The sequence below is a fragment of the Terrapene carolina genome, unplaced genomic scaffold (assembly GCF_002925995.2).
Source record: "Terrapene carolina triunguis isolate 2854851 unplaced genomic scaffold, T_m_triunguis-2.0 Scaffold21, whole genome shotgun sequence".
In the NCBI taxonomy this organism is placed as follows: domain Eukaryota; kingdom Metazoa; phylum Chordata; order Testudines; family Emydidae; genus Terrapene; species Terrapene triunguis.
In genome coordinates this window covers 40,636,469-40,661,042 of record NW_020664372.1, presented here as the reverse complement: position 1 = coordinate 40,661,042, position 24,574 = coordinate 40,636,469, and the positions used below count along the sequence as shown (strand labels likewise).

At 43.9% G+C, this 24,574-nt stretch overlaps 1 protein-coding gene across 2 annotated transcripts in view; it reads left to right on the top strand.

Moving 5' to 3' along the window:
- Nucleotides 1-24,574, top strand: part of MAP4K4 (mitogen-activated protein kinase kinase kinase kinase 4) — a 233,154-nt gene that overhangs the window by 79,558 nt on the left and 129,022 nt on the right. For both annotated transcript variants that reach the window (XM_026647865.2, XM_026647864.2), the window contains exon 3: nt 21,980-22,036. In XM_026647865.2, coding sequence (XP_026503650.1) covers nt 21,980-22,036 — 57 coding nt within the window. The remainder of the gene's footprint in view (nt 1-21,979; nt 22,037-24,574) is intronic.

Below are 24,574 nucleotides of genomic sequence, written 5' to 3'. Positions count from 1 at the left end.
GATAGTGGTAGCTAGGATTACTAAATGCTGGAATTCCTCATCCTCTTAATCTCTTATATAGACACTTGTTTCCTGAGCCTGTCTGTACAATGGTCTGTTGTCATGTCTTCATTTTCCAGCAGTCACAATGCAGGGTTTCTTTGTGATGGCTCATGGTAATGGAAGCTGTAAATTTTCTTTTTTCTGTGGTTATTCCACCCAGCTTCCTGAAAGGGGTTCCACTTTTCCACCCCATCTGGATATTCATCATTTGATTCCTTTCTCTGAGGATGGGAAGTTCCACTTGAACTCCTCTCCAATTCAAAGCAAGCAAAATCCTTAGGGGAGATTTTTTTTTGTTTTTGTCCTGGCTAATTTTGATTGCTCTTCACCAGATGGCAGTATGGTTTGGACAGACAATGCATCCATGTAATCTTGTATTGAGAAACCAGGACAGGAGAAATGAACTCTTTGTTTCCTCATTTAGAGAGACAGTTTCCTGACAATACACGGACTTATGAGACATTCTCAATCAAAATCACGGTGTCTGAACTGAGTGTGGTCACTGAGGCCAGGTCTATGTTAAAAAGTTAAATTGACCCAGCTATGTCGCAAAGGGATGTGAAAATCCACACCCCTGCCCTGAGTGGTGTATTCAAGCTAACCCCTGGTGTAGGCAGAGCTGGGGCTGGGCTAGGGAATTCTTCCATTGACCTACCTACTGCCTCTTGGGAAGGTAGATTTAACTACAGCAATGGAAGAACCTCTCCCGTTGCTGAAGTAAGTGTCTACAGGAAGCGCTACAGAGGTGCAGCTCTAGTGGTTTAAGCGTAGACACCCTGAGAATGTTGAAAGTTGAGTGCGGAGGGTAAACCAAAGGAGACTCGTATGTATGGCTCTGCTTGCTTGTAGAAATAAAATTTCTCAAGTTCTTATGCCATCACACTGTTGCCTGCACCCATAGTAGAAGTATTCTCACTCCCTTGGGATCATGAACCCTCCAGCTTCCATTTCTTAACGAAAGTCATGAGAAAAGTTAGAACAAGGCTGCTTTAATTCTGGTACTAGTATGGCAGTACAGAACCTGATAAGCTGACTTTCTCCACTCCATTTCCTTTGTCCTTTAAAGTCTTCATGCATAACAGGTTAGGAAAACTGAATCTAAAGGCTTCACTCCTGAACAGATTTAGTTGAAGGACTAAGGTTTGGTTCCAATCTTAATTGTGTTCATTGCTGTCTACTCAGTGATTTCCTTCGGGATGTGGATTACCTCTTCTCAGAGTATATTGGCCTGAACTTTCCCACGCTTCTGAATTTTGTGTTTTGCAGTATAAGGATTGCAACATCTAGTTAAGTACATACCCATGATCAGATATTTTGTGTGTGCAACTTTATGGCAGGGTCGTATGCAGAACGCATTGCAATTAGGCGGGTGTTAGTATAGTTTGTGGACAAATTCTAGGACAGTCACAAATTTTCTTTTCACTGTATGGTTTTAAGGCACTATTGAATACATATGTCTTTTCGGGCTGTGGGAAAGCCCCAAATAGAACCCCTGACAAAAAGCTGTGGCCTGGATAAGAAATTGATCATACAATGGAAAAAATTATTTTAGACACCATTTATGGATAACCAAAATGAGGAACTTCACCTAGGAAAATTCCCTCAGTGCTCTACAGAAGTACCAAATCAGTTGCTGTCAATGAAATATAATGTCTGGCAACCCTGTAAAGGTTAATACTTGGACTATGTGGTGACATCACTTTTTGAAGAAATTAGTGGAAGTTCTGTCATGCTAATTTAGCTAGCATCATATTCATGCAAATTAAGTGGGATTATTAATAAGTATATGTTAAATAGTAAAAACAGACTACGTCACAACTTTAATATAAATCAGACCGGCAAGGAAATAGAAGTTAAGGCTGATACTTGGCTATTAACACAGGTACACATTTACCCTGATATAACGCGACCCGATATAACATGAATTTGGATATAACGCGGTAAAGCCATGCTCCGGGGGGGGGGGGCGGAGCTGCGCACTCCGGCGGATCAAAGCAAGTTCGATATAATGCGGTTTCACCTATAACGCGGTAAGATTTTTTGGCTCCTGAGGACAGCATTATATTGGGGTAGAGGTGTAGTTTGTGAGTGTGTGTTGAGGGGGTAGCTTGTGTGAAGGGATGGAAGCAATCTCAGAAGTCATCAGCCTTAACTCGAAATGTTCTTTGTGTTCCTTGTATATTATACATACTGAATATAGAATCAGATCTAGTCAGTTCTTCTGTACCCAGTAAAAGTGTTGGGTCATACTGCAAATTGGTTATTACATGCTTAAGACAATAATTTATTGAAGTCATTTCAATTATTCAGTTATTAAAAGGTTTATGAAATTGTAAAATTGTGTACTGTTAAAAATATTCTAAGATGACAACCAAACCAACTTTTTCCTAACTTCTCTGAGGCAACTAACTTTTTGTGCTAAATTTCCTCCTTCTCACGACTAACTTTCTGTGGTATTTATAATTTTAATGGGAACTCTGATATAACCCCTGGATCTTTTCTGTCATGACTTATTGCTAATGAAATAAATTAATATTTTTTGGCTGTGATAAAGATTAAAATGAAGACTGGAGAGTTGGGATGATGGCAAAAAACTAGTACTTTTAAATGAGATCACTTTTCAAAAGCTTTTGCTGCAGCAAAAGATGGTCCTAGTATACAATACATATATATATATATAATACAGTAGTCAAGTTGCCTGTTTTACAAATACAATACAAGTTGCCTTTTCTGCTTTTTCTTCTCATATAAACTTTCTTACTAATTTTTTTCTGTTGATAACAAGTTAACTGTAAGTGTGAGTAGTAATAGTGTGGTTAGGCAGATCATATGTTCTAGCTATGAGCCTCATTCAGATAATGTGTGTTGTATAGTTTTATTTGGGTATTCTCTCCTGAAATTCATAAACTAACGAGCAGATGAAGTTGAAATTGTGTAGTACTAGTCTTCAAATGTGTACATAAAGCAACACATAATCTGATCTACTGAAGTCTTAAGAAAAAAACATGAAATAGCTAGACACTACAATTAATTTAAAATGAAATTAAACAAGTGGACATTTATGATAATTTTGTTAGAGACCTAAATGTTAGTAGTTGGTGATAATTTGTACTTGACTCTTCCTCCCATCCCCTTGTGTTCTCTTATATAGGATTCTGGGGTATCCCCTCAGAGCACAGGCTATTCCAGCTTCTTGTTAGTAGCATCCTTCCAAATAAATCTTGGATGAGTTTCCTTCTGACTCAGTGTTGCTTCTTACTTGGCTGGAGGCGGGTAGGTATTAAGCAAAAAGCCGTAGCTTTCCACAAGTGGAAAACGTGCACCTTTCCTCGCTGCCTCAGGAGCAGCACTCAAAGCTACCAGGTTGGAATGTTCATTTTCGTTTTAACTTTAGCCAGGTATAGCAAATGACCCTTTTGGTTTTCCTTGCTGTCCCAGTTGCAAACCCATCTGTGGCTTTAGGATTAGAGTTATTTTTATCACAGGCACATATGTTTGCGAGACATGCTCCAGCAAATGGGAAAGGAAGTTGGAAGTAGCACAAAGTCTTAATATCCTTGGTTCTTGAATTCCCCGTTGTCAGTTTTGACTGAAGCACCATCGTAGGCTCTGTCCCACAGCGAGACATGGGAGGACAGACCCTTGTTCCTTTGTGGAACCCCACGGACTTCTATATGATTCTGTGCAGGTACAGGGGACACCTGCCTGGTTCTTGGTGCAGAATCGGGGCCTGAGACAGGAAAGAGCCATATCTAAGAAATCTGTCTTTCAGTCATGTAGCAGGTGCCATGGCCAGGTGGAATCTTTAAGCAGCCTAAGATGAGCATTGATGGGAATCAGTTTTTGTCCCCTAGTGGAAAACCTGAAGTCCTGTACCTCAGGTGAAACTGCAGTAATTGTCTAGGCACAGGAGAGGTTAGTCAAGGTTGGAAGAAGGATGGAATCGTATCCCATGTCCACTCTGCAGTACTACTGCAGCCTCAGAAAGGCAAGTCAATAGTCCCCTCAGCCGCCCCCCCGCCCAGGCCCTCTCCAGTAAATTCATGTAGTCACCACCAAACCACCTCTGGGCATAGGTCGCCCCAGGGAACACAGCAATGTTACATGCAGAGGGTATGGATTCCTTGCATTTCAATAAAATTCTTTGCACCTGTGTAGGTAATGGAGCGTGGTGGGGGTAGAATTTGCCCGTAAAATATTGAGTTTAAGAATGCAGTAGCCATGCCATAATCCACTGTAAAGTTTTCTTAATTTAGCTGTGTTGATAGTGTCCAATAAAACAGGGCCTGCAAGTGGTCCCATTGGTTTCTGTGAGACTGCTCACATTTGTAAGTACCACACATGATAGTATTTTGAAAATCAGGCCTGTTGCGAGCCAGTCATGAATTTTACTGTGACCAGAATTTCATAGGTATGCACTGTATAATCGAGCAATCAATTCCAACATACTGAACTGACTTTTTTCAATTTGTTCATGTAGTTATTATAAAGCATAACACTCAAACAGTGAGACAAGTGGTGGTAAATTTAAATGCAAGTTTTAAAGAAGTCTAAACTTCTAAGAAATCCAAATTTTATTATAATTGAAAAATAAAGTAATTGCTTCTCATCCAACTTCAGAGCACTGTAACTTAGGAGAGGCCCACATGAGAGCAAACAGGAAAATGGTGTCTGAGAAACTTGGTCTGGTTAAAGAGCTACTTCTGAAGACCTAGAAATTCAGGTTTATGAAAGTTCTGAAAAAACAACAAGGAATACGGTGGCACCTTAAAGACTAACAGATTTATTTGGGCATAAGTTTTCGTGGGTAAAAAACCCACTTCTTCAGATGTTGCATCCCTGCATGTTGCATCTGAAGAAGTGAGGTTTTTTACCGATGAAAGCTTATGCCCAAATAAATCTTAGTCTTTAAGGTGCCACCGGACTCCTTGTTGTTTTTGTGGATACAGACTAACAAGCCTACCCCCTGATAGTTGAAAGTTCTGAAATAGCTCTTAGCATGTTCATTTTTTCCTGTATTCCACGTATTTTTTTCCTGTGTGTGGTGGGGATGTGGGAATGGCAGAAGAAAAAGGGATGCAGTGGTATTATGATTGGCTGATTAGTGCCCCGGCCTCTTGCAAAACACAAACACACACACACACACACACACCACCCCCAGCTGCAGAGACAGACTGAAGTCAGCTCTGTGTGAAAGGATTCATCCAGCACTCACGTGCATACCCCCTTTGGGGGATAAACCCAAAATAATACTGTCTTGCACTGTATAGAAAGATCTGCAGAGCGCAAGCTCATAAAAATTCGCCCTCTCTCTGTGTGAAGAGGAATATGCACAACTTCTTGCCCCCCCAGTTAGAAATTGCACAAACTGGGTTTAATAATAAACTAAGCACATTTATTAACTATAAAAGGCAGCTTGAACAATTTGGCATCGTCCAGCCACATGCACACCTATCCCCAAGGGGGCAGGAAAGAGATACTGTGTACCAGCCAAGTGGTCTGAGTTTCTTTACTCATACCCCCTACCCAATTCCCTTGTGGTACAAGCAGCAACTGAACAGTACAGAGAGCAACCACTGTGGTCCAACCCCGGCTGTTAAGGACGGGAAATGATTGGACCTTCTGGGATGCAAGGACTTCTTGTCAGCTAGCCTCTATTCTGGATTTTGAACTACCAAGACTTGTTGGCCAAATATGACTTCCTAAATACGGCTAGAGGACTTTACTGAAAAGCTGCTGCAACAAGATCAAGCCTGGTTCCAGTCTATTCTGGAGGAAGGGAAATTGGTGGCAAGGAGAGCGCTTCAATTGGCTGTAGATGCAGCAGACAGCTCATTGCGCTTGTTGGCTATGAGCATTGTCATTCGGAGGGAATCTTGGCTTCGTTCATCTGGTTTCCCCAGGGAGGTACAAAATACCAATGAGGATCTCCCTTTTGATGAATCACATCTTTTTAACCAGAAAACTGATGATTCTCTCCACATCCTCAAGGATTCAGGAGCCATACTTTGATCACTGGGTAGCTACGTGCCTACACCCCGGCAGAAATTCCACCGCCCACCACCTATACAACAGTTCAGGACTTCCCAGTTCTTCCACCAAAGTCAGTACAAACTACCATGCAAGCGCCAGAAGACACAATGATCCCACCCTCCAGGTCCGCTTTCACAGCCTTCATCCTGACACATACAACCTTCTCAAAACAGATATTTCTGAGGAGCAGTAGAGAACTGTCACCACCGTGCCTAATGCCATACAGCCCATGACTTCGTAGGAGCCTTCATCAATTCAATTACAGCATGAGCTTACCTATCCAGGGACAGATTTCAGACTCTGTAAGAACTCATCACCATGTAGTCAACAGTCCATCAGTCCCAGTTAGAACTTATCTATCCCTCCTTGGCCACATGACAGCCTGCAAATACTTTACCGCCTTCACTCACCTCCCCCTCCGCTGCCTCCAGATGTAGCTCCAGAGAGTTTACTTGCCTACGTGGCACGCCATGGACCTTGTGCTGACAGTTTATCCCCGAGTCTTCCTTCCAATGGCAGATGGACCCACAACATGTCTCTGTGGAAATTCCCATCCTCCCCGCATAGGACGATCATCACAGACATGTCCCTCGTAGTATGGGGAGCACACATGGGAGACAACATGATGCAAGGCACATGGATCCCTCGGGAATTCTGAATGCACATTAACATCCTGGGACTCCGGACATTACGGAGAACATGTCAAACATCCATCCACTCCCATCATGTTCTCATCATGTGGGGCAACACCCATTGGTGGATGGTGAACTGGTTGTTAGGGGAGGTCAGCCCCCATCCCTTCTGTCCGAGGCCCCACCCCCACCCCTGCCCATCCGCCCTCCTCCTCCGCCGGAGCCCAGAGCACCCCCACCATGGCCGCTGGCCCCCCAGACCGCCCCAGGGCCCCGACCGCAGCCCTGGCATGCTGGACGGGCGGCGCGGCTGCAGCGTCCCAGCCCTGGAGCACCGGGTGGGTGGCACTGCCACAGCAACCCTGAACAGAGCACTGGGTGGGCACCAGCCCCAGCCTCCCCAAGTCCAGGCGACAGGCTGTCTGGCTCCAGCCCCAGCCTGGACCAGGAAAGAGGCATGAGAACTCAGGCATTCCTGGGGGCGGAATGTGGGCCCGGGCCACGCCAGGCTGTTTGGGGAGTCTCAACCTCTTCCGGCCCATGACAACACTTGGTTCCCAGAGGGCCCTACTTTCCTTTACTAACACTGTTCCCCCACCTCCCTTGAGGGCATCCTCAATTTCTCTCCATCTCCACCACCCATATTATGCCCCAGCTCCCTCAGCCACAGAGTAATGGAAGTCTGCTCTGGTTGCCTTTCTCCCTTGCAGAAGGCTCAGTTAGCCTGTGTGCTTCTCCCACCTCTCCTCTGCCTCCACCCTTCTGTTTCTATTATTGTCTGTGCAGTGGTGCAATGTTAATAGGTTTGATGAATGGTTCCCTGGCTTTAATCAATACAATCAATTATGAAATGTGGGAATCATTCTCCACAATTGAATGCTGGTTTTCAGTGTTCATTTACTGTATGACTGGCATTTGCAGTCACTTACTGTCAAACTAGCATGGTGCACAACATTGGTCTTACCCAGAATGCCCACTGCTACTACACTTCATTAGCCATGCTGACTGTTGAGCTGGAAGGGGGAGCTGGTTTTGTTTGTGCTGTTGCAAATAACCAGATCTGTCAAGCCCAGTAAGGAGTCCAAGGCACTGGTGAATCTTATTACCCTAGCTTACTAAATTATTCATGGCCATAACTTTAAAACTATCTATCTTGCATATCTGATGCCCGTGTTTATATGTGACGACTCTCCTCCAAAGTAGTGATTGTGGTCCATAACTGTGTTCAGCGTCCTGTCAGAAGATGAGTAATATCCTTGTGTACAACAGTAGTGATAGGAGATTTCATTTTTGCTGTAGTGCAATCGTAGTGCAATATTAAAAGATCTGAAGTGTACACCAGATGTAGTTATAGAAGGCTTACAAATTTGGGACAGAAATCGCACAAATCCTTTTCAATTGAAATAATTTTTGCTTACTTGAAAAACAAGAGTGTTTTCATTTATGCCATCCCAGAGCAACTATGTAGCTGAAGAGAACAGGGTAATCAGACTTTATAAATTGTTTTCATGTCAACTTTATTTTTACCATGATTTCACACCTAACCCTTGTCACCCATGCCCCTCCTCTCTTTACTATTTACACTTTTACACTAATTGCAGAACATGTAAATCACTCTTAGCACTTGACAATGCATAATGAAAATCCAGTCTAGTTGTTACTCCTCCAGTTTTACAAGATAAACAGAAGAAATAAAGTTAATATGAAAAGCCCAAAGCCAGAAAGCATAAAGGCAGCAAGATGCTTTAAGGTACTTCTTCAGTTTACCTATAAAACGTGAGAGAAACTCACCGCTTCTCAGTCACAGTTAGTCGCTATGGGGTAGGCAGCCAATCTGGTTAATGCTGGAACTGAAATACATACAGATGCCTGTGTCACACAGCATTCAGGGCATGTGATATGTGGGGGAAAAATATCACAGTCGGATGAGTGCTGTGCTGTGCGTAATGGCTCTTAAGAATTGTCTGTCAACTTGACATTGTAGAATACACACTTCACTGAGTAATAGGAGAGAGAGACAAGAAATAGCCCACCTGACAAAGATGAATTGTTAAAGCAACCTGGTCTCTGCACGGTGTTCCACTTTCACATGCAAAAGTTAAACTGCACTGTAGAATCAGCTGAATAATGAATCATAACTGGGATTAGCTTTCTGCAAAAAGGAGTCATTTGGGGTGAAATGTTATGTTGTGCAATGGGCCTCTGCATTTTGTAAGATGAAGGAGTGTCTAACAGCGAACTGTTAAAGGGAGAAGATTTAATATTATGTAAACTTGGTTGTAAAATGCAAAACACACATTTAGCCTAAAGTTGCATATTTTTAATTAAACCACAATTTTCAATATAAAACCGTTTCCCAAGTATGTATATTATTTCTTGCCAAGTGCATCTGAGATTGTGAAACAAAACACCTTGTCCTTGAAAACTTGGCAAATGGACAGTCACCCGTAAACAGCTTTGTGTCCACATGAACGATCTCCAAACACTCCAACAGTATATTTTCAGATCTCAGAAACTCTTTCTGCATTGTCAGCATTAGAATCTGACTCAGAAATCCAGCCTACACAAATAACCCTTTCTTTGCCAAACTTGTAAACAACAAAATCTTACCTTGGAAGACTCCAATTCCATAATTTACTTAGACAAAAAAGGGGGTGGAAGAAAGGGCAAACTCAACACAATTCTGGTTATGATGCTACTTGACTATCATTTGGGTTGGATCACCAAAGCTTGATTCCACCAAATATTCTACATAAAACGACTGTATAACATGAAAGCTATTGTGCAACATTTTAGGCTGCTGTTCTTTTTCTTGGATTCATTTGTAATTGGTAAGTAAATTACCCCCTGTGTTCTTTGATTACTTTTTGCCATATGCTCGAGAATGTGCTAGGTGCTTCACAAAAACAAGACCATACATGCTACGGGCCCCAAAGAACATGTAATCTAAATTACGGTAGATTATGAGGATCATAAACAATATAGTTAATCTACATTATACTTGAATCATAAGTGATATTTTCCCCCCAAGTACGATTAGGATACCTTGTGTGTGCAACTCTGTTCTTAAAATAGGTCCCTGCTCCAACTGGTCTGAAGAGGGATTTCCAGCAGCCTGATTTAATTCTGAATATTGTAGCATGTAAATCCCCTCTTTGCTGGCTAGTCTGATTGACAAAACATGGAGCGTTTGGAGGCTGCTTTACTCCCCTCCCCCTCTTTCCCTCTTTTTGAGGGAGAACTTGGATGGGTTGTGAAGGTTTGTGCTTTTCCAAAATAGCTGTGTGAAAGAACTCCGTCTGTTGGTGGTATTCAGAACTAAAAATGGATAGTCATTTCATTAACCCGTTCAGTGCCTTCATTATTGGTTACAGTTCGGTATTGCAGAACTCTGTTGTGATTTTTTTTTCTTTTTTGTCTTCTAGTCCCAAAGCATTATAGCTGTACATGTACAAGTGTGTCAGCAGCAGCAGCTGATGGCATTGAAAGGGTTAGCCCAATAATGGTTAATTGTCAATCTTCAAACTCTTGGATGGTCATGTATGCTTTTGCTGCCTGCCTAATGCCAGCCAGTGATGGATAATTTCACTTGCTGTGTTTCAAGGATCGGTTGCAGCATTCTGATCACAACACTGTTTTGTTTTTCCCCTTTGCTGTTGTACAGGCATGTTGGTGTTATTTAAAGCCATATAGCTGCCGTGCTCTCTGATTTGAATTCTCTTCCCTTGTCCAATGCCAGTCCAGCAGCTGTAACCATTGCCTTCTTGACACTAGAACAAATGAACCAAGGTTTGTGTGTGCATATGCTCACTTTTCCCCTCTCATCGTTTAAGAAAAGGATCTTTTTCCTTTGGCCAAGGAACTTTGGCACTGAGGTGTCCCAGGAGAACTCAACACTTCTCAAAACAGCCCTGTGTATGTGAACGTAGCAAGCATGGTGGATTTTTGAAGGAAAACTGCAGTTCTGTTTTGCTTTTTTCTGCACTTTATACTTGTTGCTTAAATCAAATGCTTTTGTCCTAAGCTGGGTTGAGGCTGGCTTGCATGCCATCTGCGCCTATGCATTGGAAACAGTGTGTACATGTCGATACCCCATACCAGCATCAGTTTGAAGCTAGTATCGTGTTCTTCAGAATCTGTTTTTTTAAGGTAAATCTGCAGCTGTTATGGTTGCAAAGAAAACCTCAAAAATATGAGTTTAGTGTAACCGCAGCGCAAATGTTTGAGTCTGCAGAGAGCCTGAAACAAAGACGTTAACTGCTCCATTTATCTGAGGGAGGAGTGAACTTGCATGTCTGTGGTGGTGGTGATGGTGATGATGATGTAAATGTCAATGTTATTTCATTCTTTAAAAAAACAAAAACAGAGAGGGTCATAAATTTGCCACAAGTGGACGGTGATTGGGAGATACCACCATTTACTTTTTTCCTGAACCAAGAAGGGGCCAAGTGCAAGGAGTCTGGCGGAGCTCTTGGGTATATTCAAGGCCCACCTCATTCTGGCGAGTCACGTGGGCAGATCTTACTTCCTGGGCAGAGCTTGGAGAAGTGCCCTTCACCCTTTTCTCCCCCAGTCTGAGTGAGGACATTCTGAACTAGCTGGGTGGATTCAACCTTTCTTTGTTGCAAGGTAGATATATTCAGTACAGCATGACTCTCACTATGTTTTAGAAAAAGACCTTTAAATTTAGTCCTGTCTGCACTGTTTGATCAGTTAAGTTCCCATGTCACTTCTTGTTGGAGTAGCAGTTTGCCCTGGTGTCCTTGGCTATGTTTCCCTATTCTCCATGACCACACTTTGTCAGACTGGCTACAGCCATCATCCCAGAAGTATCTTCATTTCCATAGTGATGGTCTACAAAGATTAGTAAAGTGCTTTGGGATGAAAAAGGGCACATAGGCATCAAATACAGTGATACTTACAAGTATCAGAGGGGTAGCCGTGTTAGTCTGGATCTGTAAAAAGCAACAAAGTCCTGTGGCACCTTTAAGACTAACAGATGTATTGGAGCATAAGCTTTCGTGGGTGAATGCCCACTTCGTCGGATGCATACTTACGGGGCCCTAAATGGCTGTAGCCCACGTTATTCTGAATGTGTAGGCTCATGTTTTTCATTCTGATCTAAATGCTGCTAAAATGTGGTTCTTCATCCTGTTTATAGGCCTGTCTTTAATTACAGTGTGTAAAGAGACTTCTACAGGGTGCCAGCAGGAATGAATCAGTGTTCGAAGTAGAGGGTTTAATAAATGGTTAAATCTTAAAGATACGGTGAAGGACTTATTTGAATATGCGAGCAGGGAGTGGCATGGACGGAGGTGAATTTTTTGCTGGGAGCTGTGGCCAGCGCTCTCTGAGGAAGCTAGTAGGGCACTGAGCCAAGTGTGCATATGTGGGAGGTGAGAGAATTCCCTTACCGTTATTTTATTCCAGTTTTTTCAGTCCTGACCCTATCAGATGATCTAGGTACACTTTTAAAAATGTAAAAGCACAAACAATAGGTGAGTGTATCTAAAGAACAGTTAGGGGTGGGGTAGGGCACCTTCTCTTGAAAGGACAGGAAAGTGGGGGGAGGGGGAGCATGGACCTGCCCCTAGTAAAATCCCAGGAAAGTGGGAGAGACCGTATCTCCTGAAGGTCACTACATCTAGGCTTTAGTGGATAAAGGGAGGAGGTGAAATCCAGATCTGGGGGCTCCTCACTGAGAGTATTTGCTGCCAGTCTTCCCCATTTAAATCAGTGGGCTGGTTGCTCAAGTGCGTCAGTTGATTATGGTGTCATGGGGGGAGTGGGGAAGGGAGAGGAGTTGTTACAGTACATCCTGATCAGAATGCCCCCTTAAGGCATATTATGCAGTGCAGCAGTCACTCAGCCTCAATTTCCCCACTGCTCTTCCCACCCTCCATTGTCTTCTGGGTTGCCCTCTGGCTCCATCACTTACAGTTCCGCTCCTTCTGAGGCACTCTGAAAGTCCAGAAGAAGCCTGAAGCAAAGTAAACATAAATGCTGCCCTCTCTTCCAAGAGATCAGCTAGGTACCAGGCTTTCCAGTCCCTGGCCCTAGCCAGCCTTTTCCCCAACAGTGAGAGGTCTGCATCTGCTCTCCTTGGCTGTTCCCTTCCAGCTGAGCAGGGCTCTTCTTTGAAAGCCTCTCCCTGGAAGCCTGCTTCCTGCTCCAGGTGCTTTAAGTTGGGCTACTTGGGCCTTTAGTAGCCCATTAACCCCTTCCTGCTTCATGTAGTGGCTTGTATGCCCCAGTCACATGAGATTTCTAAAGTCGGCAGGATCCCAAACACTTAAATAGAACAAAACCGACATGTTAAACTTCATCCAGAATTCAGCTGGCGGCCAGTGCCGTTCACAGAGTACAGGTGTTCCTTCTGGGAAGGAGCATTCTGATCTAGCTGCACTTTCCAGATGGTTTGAAGGTGTAGGACCATGCAAAATGTGTTGTAGTTTCGCTGCAGATGTTGCGGATGATCCTAACATTCATCAGCCCTTTCTGTTTGGCAGATAGGGATTCTGCAAACTCCACCTGCTAATGGTGTATATTTTTGCTGCTCTCGTGTTGCTGAATATAGAGCCTTACAGCACACATTGCTGCCTGTGTGTTCTCACTCCTCAGCATTTTAGCTTGACAGGGCTGGGGAGTAATGGGCCCACCACTGTCTCAGTGTGCAGCCACTAGATCCCTCATCCCTTTCCCCCCACCACTGTCCTCTTTCCCCAATCCCAGGGTCATCTACCTACGTGCTGCTTTCCCAGTAGAATGAAGTTGACGTCAGTCTCCGTTTTCATTCCTGACTCCTGCTGGGCAAGTCTACTCTGCAGGAACAGCAAAGATGTGGAGACACAAGCCGCTGAGGACGAATACAATAAACATCTTTCCGGGATGGTCCCTCTGCCAGAACCCGGGTTCAGGATTCTGGTTCTCTCCTAGCAGTAGATGACCTCAATAAAGATTCTGTTTGGTGACTTGTGAGAGGCAGTGTGGTCCGGTGGCTAGGGCGCTGCCTTAGGAGTCAGGAGACTGGGCATCTATTCCCAGCTCTGCTACTGATTTACTATGACACCTTTGGAAAGTTGCTTCTTCTGTTTCCCCTCCCACCCTTTTCCTGCCTTGTCTGTTTAGATAATGAGCTCTTCGTGTCAGCTTCTCTCTCTCTCTCACTCAGTAGAGTGCCTAGCGCAATGGAGATACTAGCGTAATACAAGCAATAACACTAAATTGGAGCACAGAGCTGCTTTCCATACTGTGCTTCAGATGGTGAAGGTGTCATAGGAAACATGGGACTATGAGGATAGCTTTATACGGACAGCCTGCCTTTTGTAGGTCACAAACAGATGAGGCATGGCACGATACACAAGTACGCTATCATCATGTTTCCCTAATACAGCAGATTGGATCAGTAATGTCTAAAGCAAGGTAAAGAATAGATATACATCGGCCTTCTGTGCTCTGAGGCTTTTAGATGTCAAGAGTTAATGGCACAACACAGAATCCTGCCCTGTCCTTATGCCTATAATTTATTTTTTCATTCCTTTTGTTTATTTAATATTGGCTTTTAAATACAGCTAGCAGAAGAAAACAAATATAGTTCACAAAAGAGAACTTGGTTTAGGCTTTTTTCTTGTTGTTTCTCTGCTTAATTGAATTATTTGTATGGATCTGAAGTAATTTGCTAGGCCTTAGTACTAGCATTGTTTGCTAATTTTTGAGAGAACTTTCATGCTCGCTTAATCTGTAAAATGGGGATAATACTTATCTGCATAGCTGGTGTTAGGAGGGCTAATTAGTTCCTTTGTAAAGTACTGTACAAATCCTTAGCAGTAACACTGCTTTAACTAGAAATGCAACTTCTTGTTCTTCTTGCTCATGACCATTTCATTTTTTCTACGGATGAGGTTCATTTAATTTTTTCCTAATCTCCCTCTCTCCTTGCCAGTTACATTTACTTTGACCTGCCCTTGGCTTTGCTTTTGGTTTTTTGTATGGGAAGATTCCTTGTTTCTCCGAGATGCGGCTCCTTGGAGGTCTTTGTGTGTTCAGTGAGTAAGGTTTAAGGTACTCAGCATGAGGTTGGCTACCTGAGAGCTATCTGTGGTGGTGAGTGGCAGAGGAGTTGAATTGGAAGCATAAATTGGAATAATACAGTAGCATTGCCTGAAGGCGTCAACCATTATAATACTGTAGAGTGATACTCTAGTATTGCAGTACTGCATATTGCCCAAGGCTGTTAGGACTCTGTATATCAGAATCTACTAAATAAGAAACATAATGGAAAAACTAATTGGCACAAGGGCACAGCTTTAGGGAAGCAATCCAGTAAAATGAGACCACAATGTTCACTTTATAGTGTTTTTAGATATTGTCTATTGCTTATGCATATCTTGTAGCAGTTAAATGCTGAACTATCAGTACGTTTTCAGTTAAATCTCTTTCCTCCTCACCCTATTGCTATCTCCATAATGGAAGGCAAGTTAGATCTTCTCAGAAGCTAATGACACCTGGTGCACAAGACAATCCAGCCCTGTGAGTTATGAGCAGTGCGGGCTGCCTTCCACCTGTGATTAGTAGCATCACCTCATATTGCGTGTTCTTGCCATTTGGCTGGGGAGCAGAATTCCAGGAACAGTCTCCCTAAAGGCACAGTAATATGTTGGGTAATGAATGCAGCTTACTTGATGTACATATACTGGGTAACTTAGCTGTGTGTGGTGAGAGGGGAGAAGGAGATGCAATGTATGTGTTTTGCCTGACTTGAAGATTTTTGGTAGGGCTGGAATTTATAGCATTATGCATATCCTGGCAACTTATTAACGATGGCATATTTGATTTTTTTTCTCAAGTATGTATATCTTAACTTCACAGAGATGAGAAATAAACTGCAGGCTGCTTTGATGCTCTGTTGGGAACATGCTTAGGCATCATGTGATCCAGTTAAATGTTGCTATATGCTTCACTTTCCATGAAGCATATGTGATCAGAACACATTTTTTTACCCTGAATCTTGATATGTATACAAACTTTCTGACCACAACATAGGGTGACCAGATGTCCCGATTTTTGGATCTTTTTCTTATATAGGCTCCTATTACCCCCCGGCCCCACCTCCTGTCTCGATTTTTCACACTTGCTGTCTGGTCACCCTACCACAACATAAGAAAAAAATACAGCTAGATTAAGACTTAGGGTGAGTAGGTAAAACTCCATTGACCTGCTCATCCCAGCTCTGCATTAGGCCCTGAATGGATGATTTAAAAAAAATACTGGAGTAGTTCTCTTTTAAAAAAGAAATGCTTGCATTCCTTTTTGGGGAGGAGAAACAAATGCTTTAAAATAAATAAATGAAAGCAAGATGACAGGAGTAGGTGCATCAAAAACAGCAATCAGTAAGGGGCGTGGAACTGGGAGAGTTCAATTGGTGAACTAAATTGAGTGAAATTGTATGTAGGACTTTATCATTACGGTTCACCCACAGTAAACCTACAGCTGTGATTTTGTAACCTCTTGGAGGCTCTGTTAGCTTAACTGCTTATAGTTAACATTAAGTATATGTCCCTATGCCTGAGTTTCTGCCATCTTCACCCCATATTTTGCGTTCATGCCAAGTTCTTGGCTTTAATGTTTTAGTACTACATTCTGGGCAATTATCCCATATGTGTTGGTGTCTATGGGAATTTTTAAGGAGTCTCTCCCATTTCCACCTAAGAGAGCCAGTAGTAGTTATAGTATTGATAGTATTTGCACTCTCACAGAGTTATTCAGGTACCTAGACAATAGTAATGATCGCTTTTACTCCTGAGGACATTCTGCACCAAAAAATTAACAATTCTGCACACAGCATTGCAGAATTTTAAAAATTTTATTTGTCAATAAATAAATGCAGAGACTCCATCATGGCATTGGGGAGCATAGGCCACTGGCTGTATGAAGGTGGGAGATCACCCTGAAGCCTCCCCAACCCTGGGATACGGACTCAGTGGTGAGGCTGCACCTGACCCTGACACAGCACAAGGCCTGGGCTTGCCCCAGAAACACCCTGAGGCCCTGCCCCTCTGCGCCAGGCGCACCAGGTGTGGGGCAGGCAGGTTCAACCAGGCAGGATCCAAATGTGGAGGGGCTTAGTGTGGGGGGATCCAGGTGTGGGGTGGAAGGATTCTGCGTGGAACATTCTGGGTGCAGGCAGCTCAGTGGGGGGGTCTAGGTGTGGGGAGATCTGGATGCACAGAGGCTCGTTGTGGGGGTTCCATGTGCAGGGGCAATGGGACTCTGCAGGAGCTTCCAGGTGAAAGTGGTTGGGGCTCAGCGGAGGGGTCTGAGTGTGGGGGTCTCATCAGGGGGGTCTGGGGGAGTGGAGATTGGTGGTGTGGGGGTCTGGGTGCAGCTAGTTGGGGGTTAATGGTGTGGGGGTCTGGATGTGGGGGCTCAGGCTAGTCAAGGTGTGGGTTTGAGTGCAGGGAGCTCAGTGGGGGGTGGTCTGGGTGCAGGGGTGGGGGTCCAGAGGCAGGGGTTGAGGTTCAATGGGGTGCAGTTCGGGTATGGAGGGCTAGGGGGATTCTGGGTGAGGGTGAGGCAGGGGTGTCTGGGCATGGGAGGTCCAGATGCACAGGGGTTGGATGGATGGAGGAGGAGCTCCCCATACAGTGACCCCTCTCCCTGCAGCTGAGGAGTGATGGGGGCAGGAAGCAGGGGAGGATGCTGAGCTTCCTGCAGCTGGGGGAGGTTTCTGGTTGTGGGTAGGCTGGTCACCCCTCCCCCCCCCCCATACCACCCAACAGACAGAGGATGTTGGTTACAGTGGCAGTCGTTAAGGGGCTCTTTGGTGCACAGCAAAATAGCCATGTGTCTAACAGGAACCAAACTATGCGTCATTGGGAAGCTTGCAGGGATGGTGCCATGGTGATTTACTGTATCCAGTGTGGAAACAAACCGTGGGTTTTGCCAGCTATATGTGTAACAGGTTACATGCATGCTAAAGAGCTGCTGTGTGGACAAGGCCTTAATCCAGGGTCATTAAGTGTCTTTGGAATTGGGTACTATCCTGCTCATCTGAATTTCTTCCATTTTCAAATCTATAATTCTTTGATGATATTAAATAATTTTATAAAAGAACTTCTTCTATGAGCCTTCCCAAAACCAAACCTGGCAATGGTAATCTGAAGAGCACTTTCCAAAACAGTAGTACCTAGATACTTCCTGATGTAGCAGGTAATATTACACCAGCATTCTAACATTCTTATGAGTCTACGTTCTGGAAGAGAGCACTTGAGAAGGCAAAGAAGTGAACCAAAAAAGCCAGGCCGATGCCTATGTTTTTTGATTTAGCGCTTGCTTTTTCCTTTAAACGTATTGTGACAAAGTTCCTCCTCTATCTTGGTGGGTCCTGCGCTTATTGGCGGATTTTCTTGCCGCAGAGATTCACCATGTGGGTTGGGGAACAGCCCAGAGACCTTCCCCTCTGGAAGAACCCACAGTCCAGGTCAATTGGGAGGTTTGGGGGCAGGGCCGGCTCTGGCTTTTTCGCCGCCCCAGGCGAAAAAGCCTCCGGCTGCCCCCTCCCCCCCCCCCCCCGGGGGGAGGGGGGGCGGCCGGAGTCCCGGGGGGAGGGCAGCGAGCCCCGGCGGGGGCTCCGCTCTCCCGCTGGGGGCAGGGCGCCGGGGGGGGAGGGCAGCCGGAGCCCTGGGAGGAGGGCGGCGAGCCCCGGCGGGGGCTCGGCTCTCCCCCCCCCGGCGGCCAGAGCGCCGGGGGCAGGGCGCCGGGGGGGAGGGCCGCCGGGGGCCCGAGCGCAGGGCGGCGAGCCCGGCTGTGGCCCCGCTCTCCCTGGCGGCCGGAGCGCCGCGCCGCCCCCCTCCAGGTGCCGCCCTAAGCACCAGCTTGGGTGCCTGGTGCCTGGAGCCGGCCCTGTTTGGGGGGAACCCGGGCCCGCCCTCTACTCCGGGTTCCAGCCCAGGGCCCTGTGGACTGCAGCTGTCTATAGTGCCTCCTGTAACAGCTGCATGACAGTTACAACTCCCTGGGCTACTTCCCCATGGCCTCCTCCAAACATCTTCCTTATTCTCACCACAGGACCTTCCTCCTGGTGTCTGATAAAGCTTGTGCTCCTCAGTCCTCCAGCAGCACACCCTCTCACTCTCAGCTCCTTGCGCCTCTTGCTCCCAGCTCCTCACACTTGCAACACAAACTGAAGTGAGCTCCTTTTAAAACCCAGGTGCCTTGATTAGCCTGCCTTAATTGATTCTAGCAGCTTCTTCTTAATTGGCTCCAGGTGTCCTAATTAGCCTGCCTGCCTTAACTGGTTCTAGCAGGTTCCTGATTACTCTAGTGCAGCCCCTTCTCTGGTCACTCAGGGAACAGAAAACTACTCATCCAGTGACCAGTATATTTGCCATCTACCCGACTCCTGTACCCCACTGGTCTGGGTCTGTCACAGTATATTGTAAAGGAAAAGAAATGCAGCTTCAAAATGCTGCTGTGGTTTTGATGCATAAATCTGTTTCATACAGAGAAATCCCCATGGTGTACTTTAAATACAGAGCATCTGAAGTATTCCATACATTATGAACAAGGTATCTGGAATGACTAACAATATTGTGAATATGACTGGGGCTTAAATTTGGCCTGGGATGCTGGGAATCCTGCATTTCCCACAGTCTGCAATTCCCCTGCTTTACAGTCCCTTAGGAGGATTATGGCAAAGCAGTTCCTATCCCTTCCTTAGGATCAGCAGTGAAGTGTGAGTTGTAGCTGCACTTTGCCTCAGCTGCTGTGGCCTCAAGATGATAAGGAGCAACAGAGGGACCAGCAGGATATTTTGAAACTGTTGTGGAAGGACAGCTTTTCCAAAAGGAACTGAGCATGATATGTGCTAGTCATCCAGAGCGGACTAACCTCGCCTCTTCTTGCAAAGGCTGGGAATAATTTCAGATCTCTTTTCTGGAAATGGCCAGGCCATCAGTAGCTCATGGATTTAAAGCAGAAAATAAAGAAAACTTTACATGAAAATAATTGACATCCTGTGTATCGTTTGTTACTTTCTTTATTCTTTTCCTTTCTAACCACCCAACTTTTTGTGTACCATGTGTCTTGGTATATTGTTCCTTCACTTTTCAGAGTTTGTTTTTTCCTGCAGAGTTAATATTAACTTCTTATTTATTTTTTAAAAATTATTTTCTCCCTTTTCTCCTTTTCAGATCTGGCTTCTGTCCCCTCTGTTTTTAGCTTTAGTGTCTTTTCTCTCTGTACCCTCCATTTCATATTCCCATTCCCCCACGCCTTCCTGCTCTCTTGGTTCTTCAACTCCATCCATAATGAAGAAGAGGGGAGAGTCTAAGAGAGGAAGCACTGTTTATCTGGGTCTAATGCAACATTTCTTCCTTCCCCCCAGCAGGCTAAGGGAGGCAGCTGGTTGGTGAGCCTTAGGGACCAGGCCAGTGGCTCTTGTCATGATATAGGATGTTTAGGCTCCTCCTGGGCTTACTGAAAGGTTTTGAAAGATAAGGAAATGAGGTCAAAGTTAGGTCAAGGTTGGCTAACATGTATTAGCCAGCCCTGACTTAACTTTAACACCTCCTTCCTAGACCAGCCATGGGCCACAGAAACACACAGCCATTGTCATGTGAATACTGACTCCCAACAGCGCACGTATATGCCTGTACTTCCGTGAATCCAGATGCTCTACTTTTGTTCTCATACCCAAACCAGTTCAGTGAAAAAGCGATTGTATTACTAATTTAAGGTGACAAAAATATTAAAAGAAATGCATGCAGCAAAGGAACTTCTTGGAACAGACAGTAGCATAAGCACAGTAACTTATTTAATGAAAGGGGTTGGAATGGTCATTGGGAGAGGAGTGGGTCAGCTCGTCGAAGTTCTGAATGAAAATGGAGACAGAAAATCTTCCTATTACTAGAACTATTTATTTATGGCACCAACAGCATACTAGGCACTCTGCTGATAGATAACATCTCTTAGGTGTACATGGCTCAAAAATAGCTAGTGGTTTTGGGGTGCTTCAACTTTGGGGTACCAAGCTTGAGACGGTTACCAGGTCTGTATTTTCAGAAAGTCACTGAGAAAATAAGGCCTCCTTCAGATGTGTCAAAGTTAGTCAAATAAAGCCACTGGTACTTTTGAAAGTCTTGGCCATGGTTCCTCTCCTGAAAAGTTTACAAATTATGGAAAGGTAATGGTTCTAACAAGAGGCAGTGTGACTGGTCAGTGTAGTCTAGCATGGGAGACTGGTAACCTCTGTGATTTGTGTTTTTAACTGTATTTATCTGAAGGAGTGGGGGTAAGAAGAAAGTCTGAGGTCGGACAGATGACGAGACTTTGTTGGCTGGTTCAGAGAAATGTATGTTAGGGTGGGCTTGAGGGAAGCGATAACAGATTGGGTTGTGAGGGTGGAGTTCTAGGTATAGGGGTCTACATGGAAGAAGTGGAGAATTGGGGGGAGGGGCAAGTGTGTTTTATACCATGGGATGACTAACGCACCTTAGCTACCGCAGTGTAAAAACATAGAGACATTGGGTTTACTGCCATGAAAACAAGGCGAGGTCAACCCCATGCGAAGGTGTAGTGCTGGCCTCGCTGAACTACCTTGTGGAAAACACTGCTGGAGCCTCTCTCCACTAAAGATTTTACAGTGAGATAATTATTGTGTGTTTGTTTTTTACCCTGTAAACTCCCCCCCCACCCCTTTTTTTAAGCAGTGAAGATAAGGTCTAAGAAAATGTCCTCTTTCAGTGGTGGTCTGGCTCACATGCCTTTACTCAGTATTTCTCAGAGTTCACAGCAAAATATAAATGCAAAATACTGATGGAATCTCTGCCTTAACTAAATGTGCTCCGAAGATACCTTTTTAGAATGCACAGTATCTGGAATCGCTTGCCTTATAAACATGGCTAAAATGTCTGTTGCCTAGCTATGGGAGATTGATGTAGATTGTGTGAATTATGCTAAAGAAAATGGAAAGGAACGGTAAATGCAAATGCATTGCTTTTGTGCTTAATTATAATTTGACAATCTTGCTAATTATCCTTTTAATGAGAAGTGATTTATCTCAACGGATTCTGTAAGTATTTTAAACTAAACTCTTTGGTTAGTTATCTAAAGTATTTATCTCCTGTCTTCAACATGAAATAGTAGGAAAGATAATAGGCAAGCCGGGATGGGGAAAACCCACTGTCTGGAAATCGTGTCTTAACGGTCCTGCTCTGTGTGTGTTTATATGATTAAATGGAATGCCGGTGCTGACTCTTCTTTCTGTTTTTCAGGGTCGGCATGTCAAAACAGGTCAACTGGCAGCCATCAAAGTCATGGACGTTACTGAGGTAAGCAAAGAAAACATTCTTTTTTTGGGGGGGGGGGGAGTGAATAGGAATTGGTAAGTGGTTTAACTTTTTTTTTTTTTTTTTAATGGCAGTTCTCATGTGAGAGTGATCACTTTCTGTTTGCAGGAGCTAACTTGCCATACAGTCTGCCCTTCTGTGACTTTCTGTGCTCATGAGGGACATTTACTTAAGTTGCTGCAGTGGTCCCAATGTATCTCAGAATCAGGAGCATCTCCTTTTCAGAAAGTTCTCAAAGGACGATGAAGATACTGATTTTTAAATGTGACTTCAACCTTCTGCTTTATAGAAAAAGAAGGTTATGGGGGACACACGGGGCAGGAACTTAAGGATCATAGTTTCGCTAGTACTTTTGAATACATTTTATACCCTTTTTAGGCTGAAAAGGAAGTGGATCCAATAAAGCTCCCAGTGGCCTGAAAGCAGAAACATCTGCTAGAATGATGAACAGATTGCTGGCAGAATTCAGCAGTGTAAAGTAGTAGTTGTAACTGACTCAGGGGGATTCACAGTGGAGCTTTAGATGGGAAAGAGGGGAAATTAACCCAGCCAAAAAAAATAAAAATGTCTATTTTTAAACCTGTACATATATAATAACTTTAGTTTACTCTATTCAAAAGGAGATTAGTTTTAATTAAAAATATTTAAAACAGATCAGAATAAAGAGGATTTTTCCTGTAGATACCACTTGTGTTGTATTGAATTCTATATGCAGTTATCACATAGACTTCAGATTTAGAATTGGACAAAATCTTTGTATGTGTTTTGGTAGCATTATACTGACTGAGCAGCCTTTGAAGAGCGCATCATCAAACCAAGCATCCTATTGTTCTCAACCCCATTCCTCTCCTGTGGTTATTTTTAAAAAAATACATCAAAGCTCATGGTGTGTTGTGCACAAAGCAGGGTCTTTAATCAGCAGAACGATTATGTTACAAGTAAATGTACACCTTAGACATATTCATTTGTTAAGGAGATCACTACATGTTTTATGTTTTGACGTATGCGCACGCATACACTCCCAACTGGACGTGTTACCTTGGACACAGGATCCCAGGAGGGTGGATTAGAGCCTTGTGGGTAAACAATTTAAAAAAATGTATAAACCAGCAGCCAGGGATAGGTTAACTGATAGGACTTCAGTTATGTCTCAGGATCTCTGTGTGATTGTATCAGATGAGACTGCTGATTTTAACTTAAGCTGTTATGTCTGCCAAGAGCTAGACATGCTTTCTTCATAAAAATCAATTTTCAGCTGTAAGATTATCCAAGGCTGCCTTTGTGAAGAGGCACGGTTGTATTCACTATAGTCAGAATGCAGGCAAAGCAGGGAATACTAGGGTGCGTTGACTTAGAGCGAGTACTCTTTAATGGCAGATGATCGTATCAGTGCAGCAAATACTCACAAATCAGGTTATTACAAAATTAAGGGTTCTTCCACAAGCTGAATTTGATTATGCTACACACCCTAGATCTCTTTTTATGGCATGCATTAATAACTAACAGTTTGGATTGAAAGGTTACGTTAAACAAGGAAAACAGTAGAAAAATATTAGCCATGTACATTGCGACTGAGTTAATGTTAGGGGGAGATGCCTTAGCTATGGAATTTTCTTCTTTTTGAGTGCTTGATTTTGCAACCTTAATACTCTAGAAACGCTGTTTTCACTTAACAGCCCTAGATTTCTGTGGGGGCGGGGGAAGAAGGAAGGGAGGAGAAATTTTGAGATACTGGCTTTGTGGAGCTTGTAAGTATCACAGGCTTCCCCAGTAGAATTTGTAAGTTCTTTGTTCCAATGTAATAGGTTTGTGGAGGTTGCAGAGACGCTGTACATTCTTCAATGTTGGGCTAAACATCTTCCATCACTACTCCTTGCTCTGGAGACATTGGGCTTCTCATATTTAGAATCTCAGACTTCTTGTAAATTCCAGAGGTTGCTGGGTTAAAGAACCGTGGGTACATGTGGGAAAATGGGGTTTGAATGGAAGCTGTTTTACAAACTTAACTGTAGTGATTGGGATCAGTATGATTGCTGTACTACAGCTCTAGCAGTGTCAGTTTTGCTGGTAAAAGCGTTAATATTGAGCTTGTTGCTCTGCTTCAAAACCAGAACTTTTCCAGTCTGACTGGTGGCATGGATGGATATAAGTGATGATTTTGTCTATACTCTATAGAGAATATGAGACACACAAATTGCCTCCTTTTTAATCACCTTGCTCTAATTAATGCTTTGCTGAAGATTTAAGAAGGTAAAAACGTTCAAGATACCTGACAGCAACATATAACCAAACTCGAACTTGTAAATAATAAAGGCCCAATCCTGCAAACATTCTCTGCTGCTGTGAGTTAATACTGTGTGGAGTTGCTAAGCATTTGTGGGATTGGGCCCATAAGGTTTTGACCAAGTGTCAATAACTTTCAATTTAAAGTGAACTTAACTTTTTGATAAGTGCAACATAGAGTCATATAACGCCTGCTAGAGTAAATGGCAATTATGCGTCTCAAACCTTACATAGCGT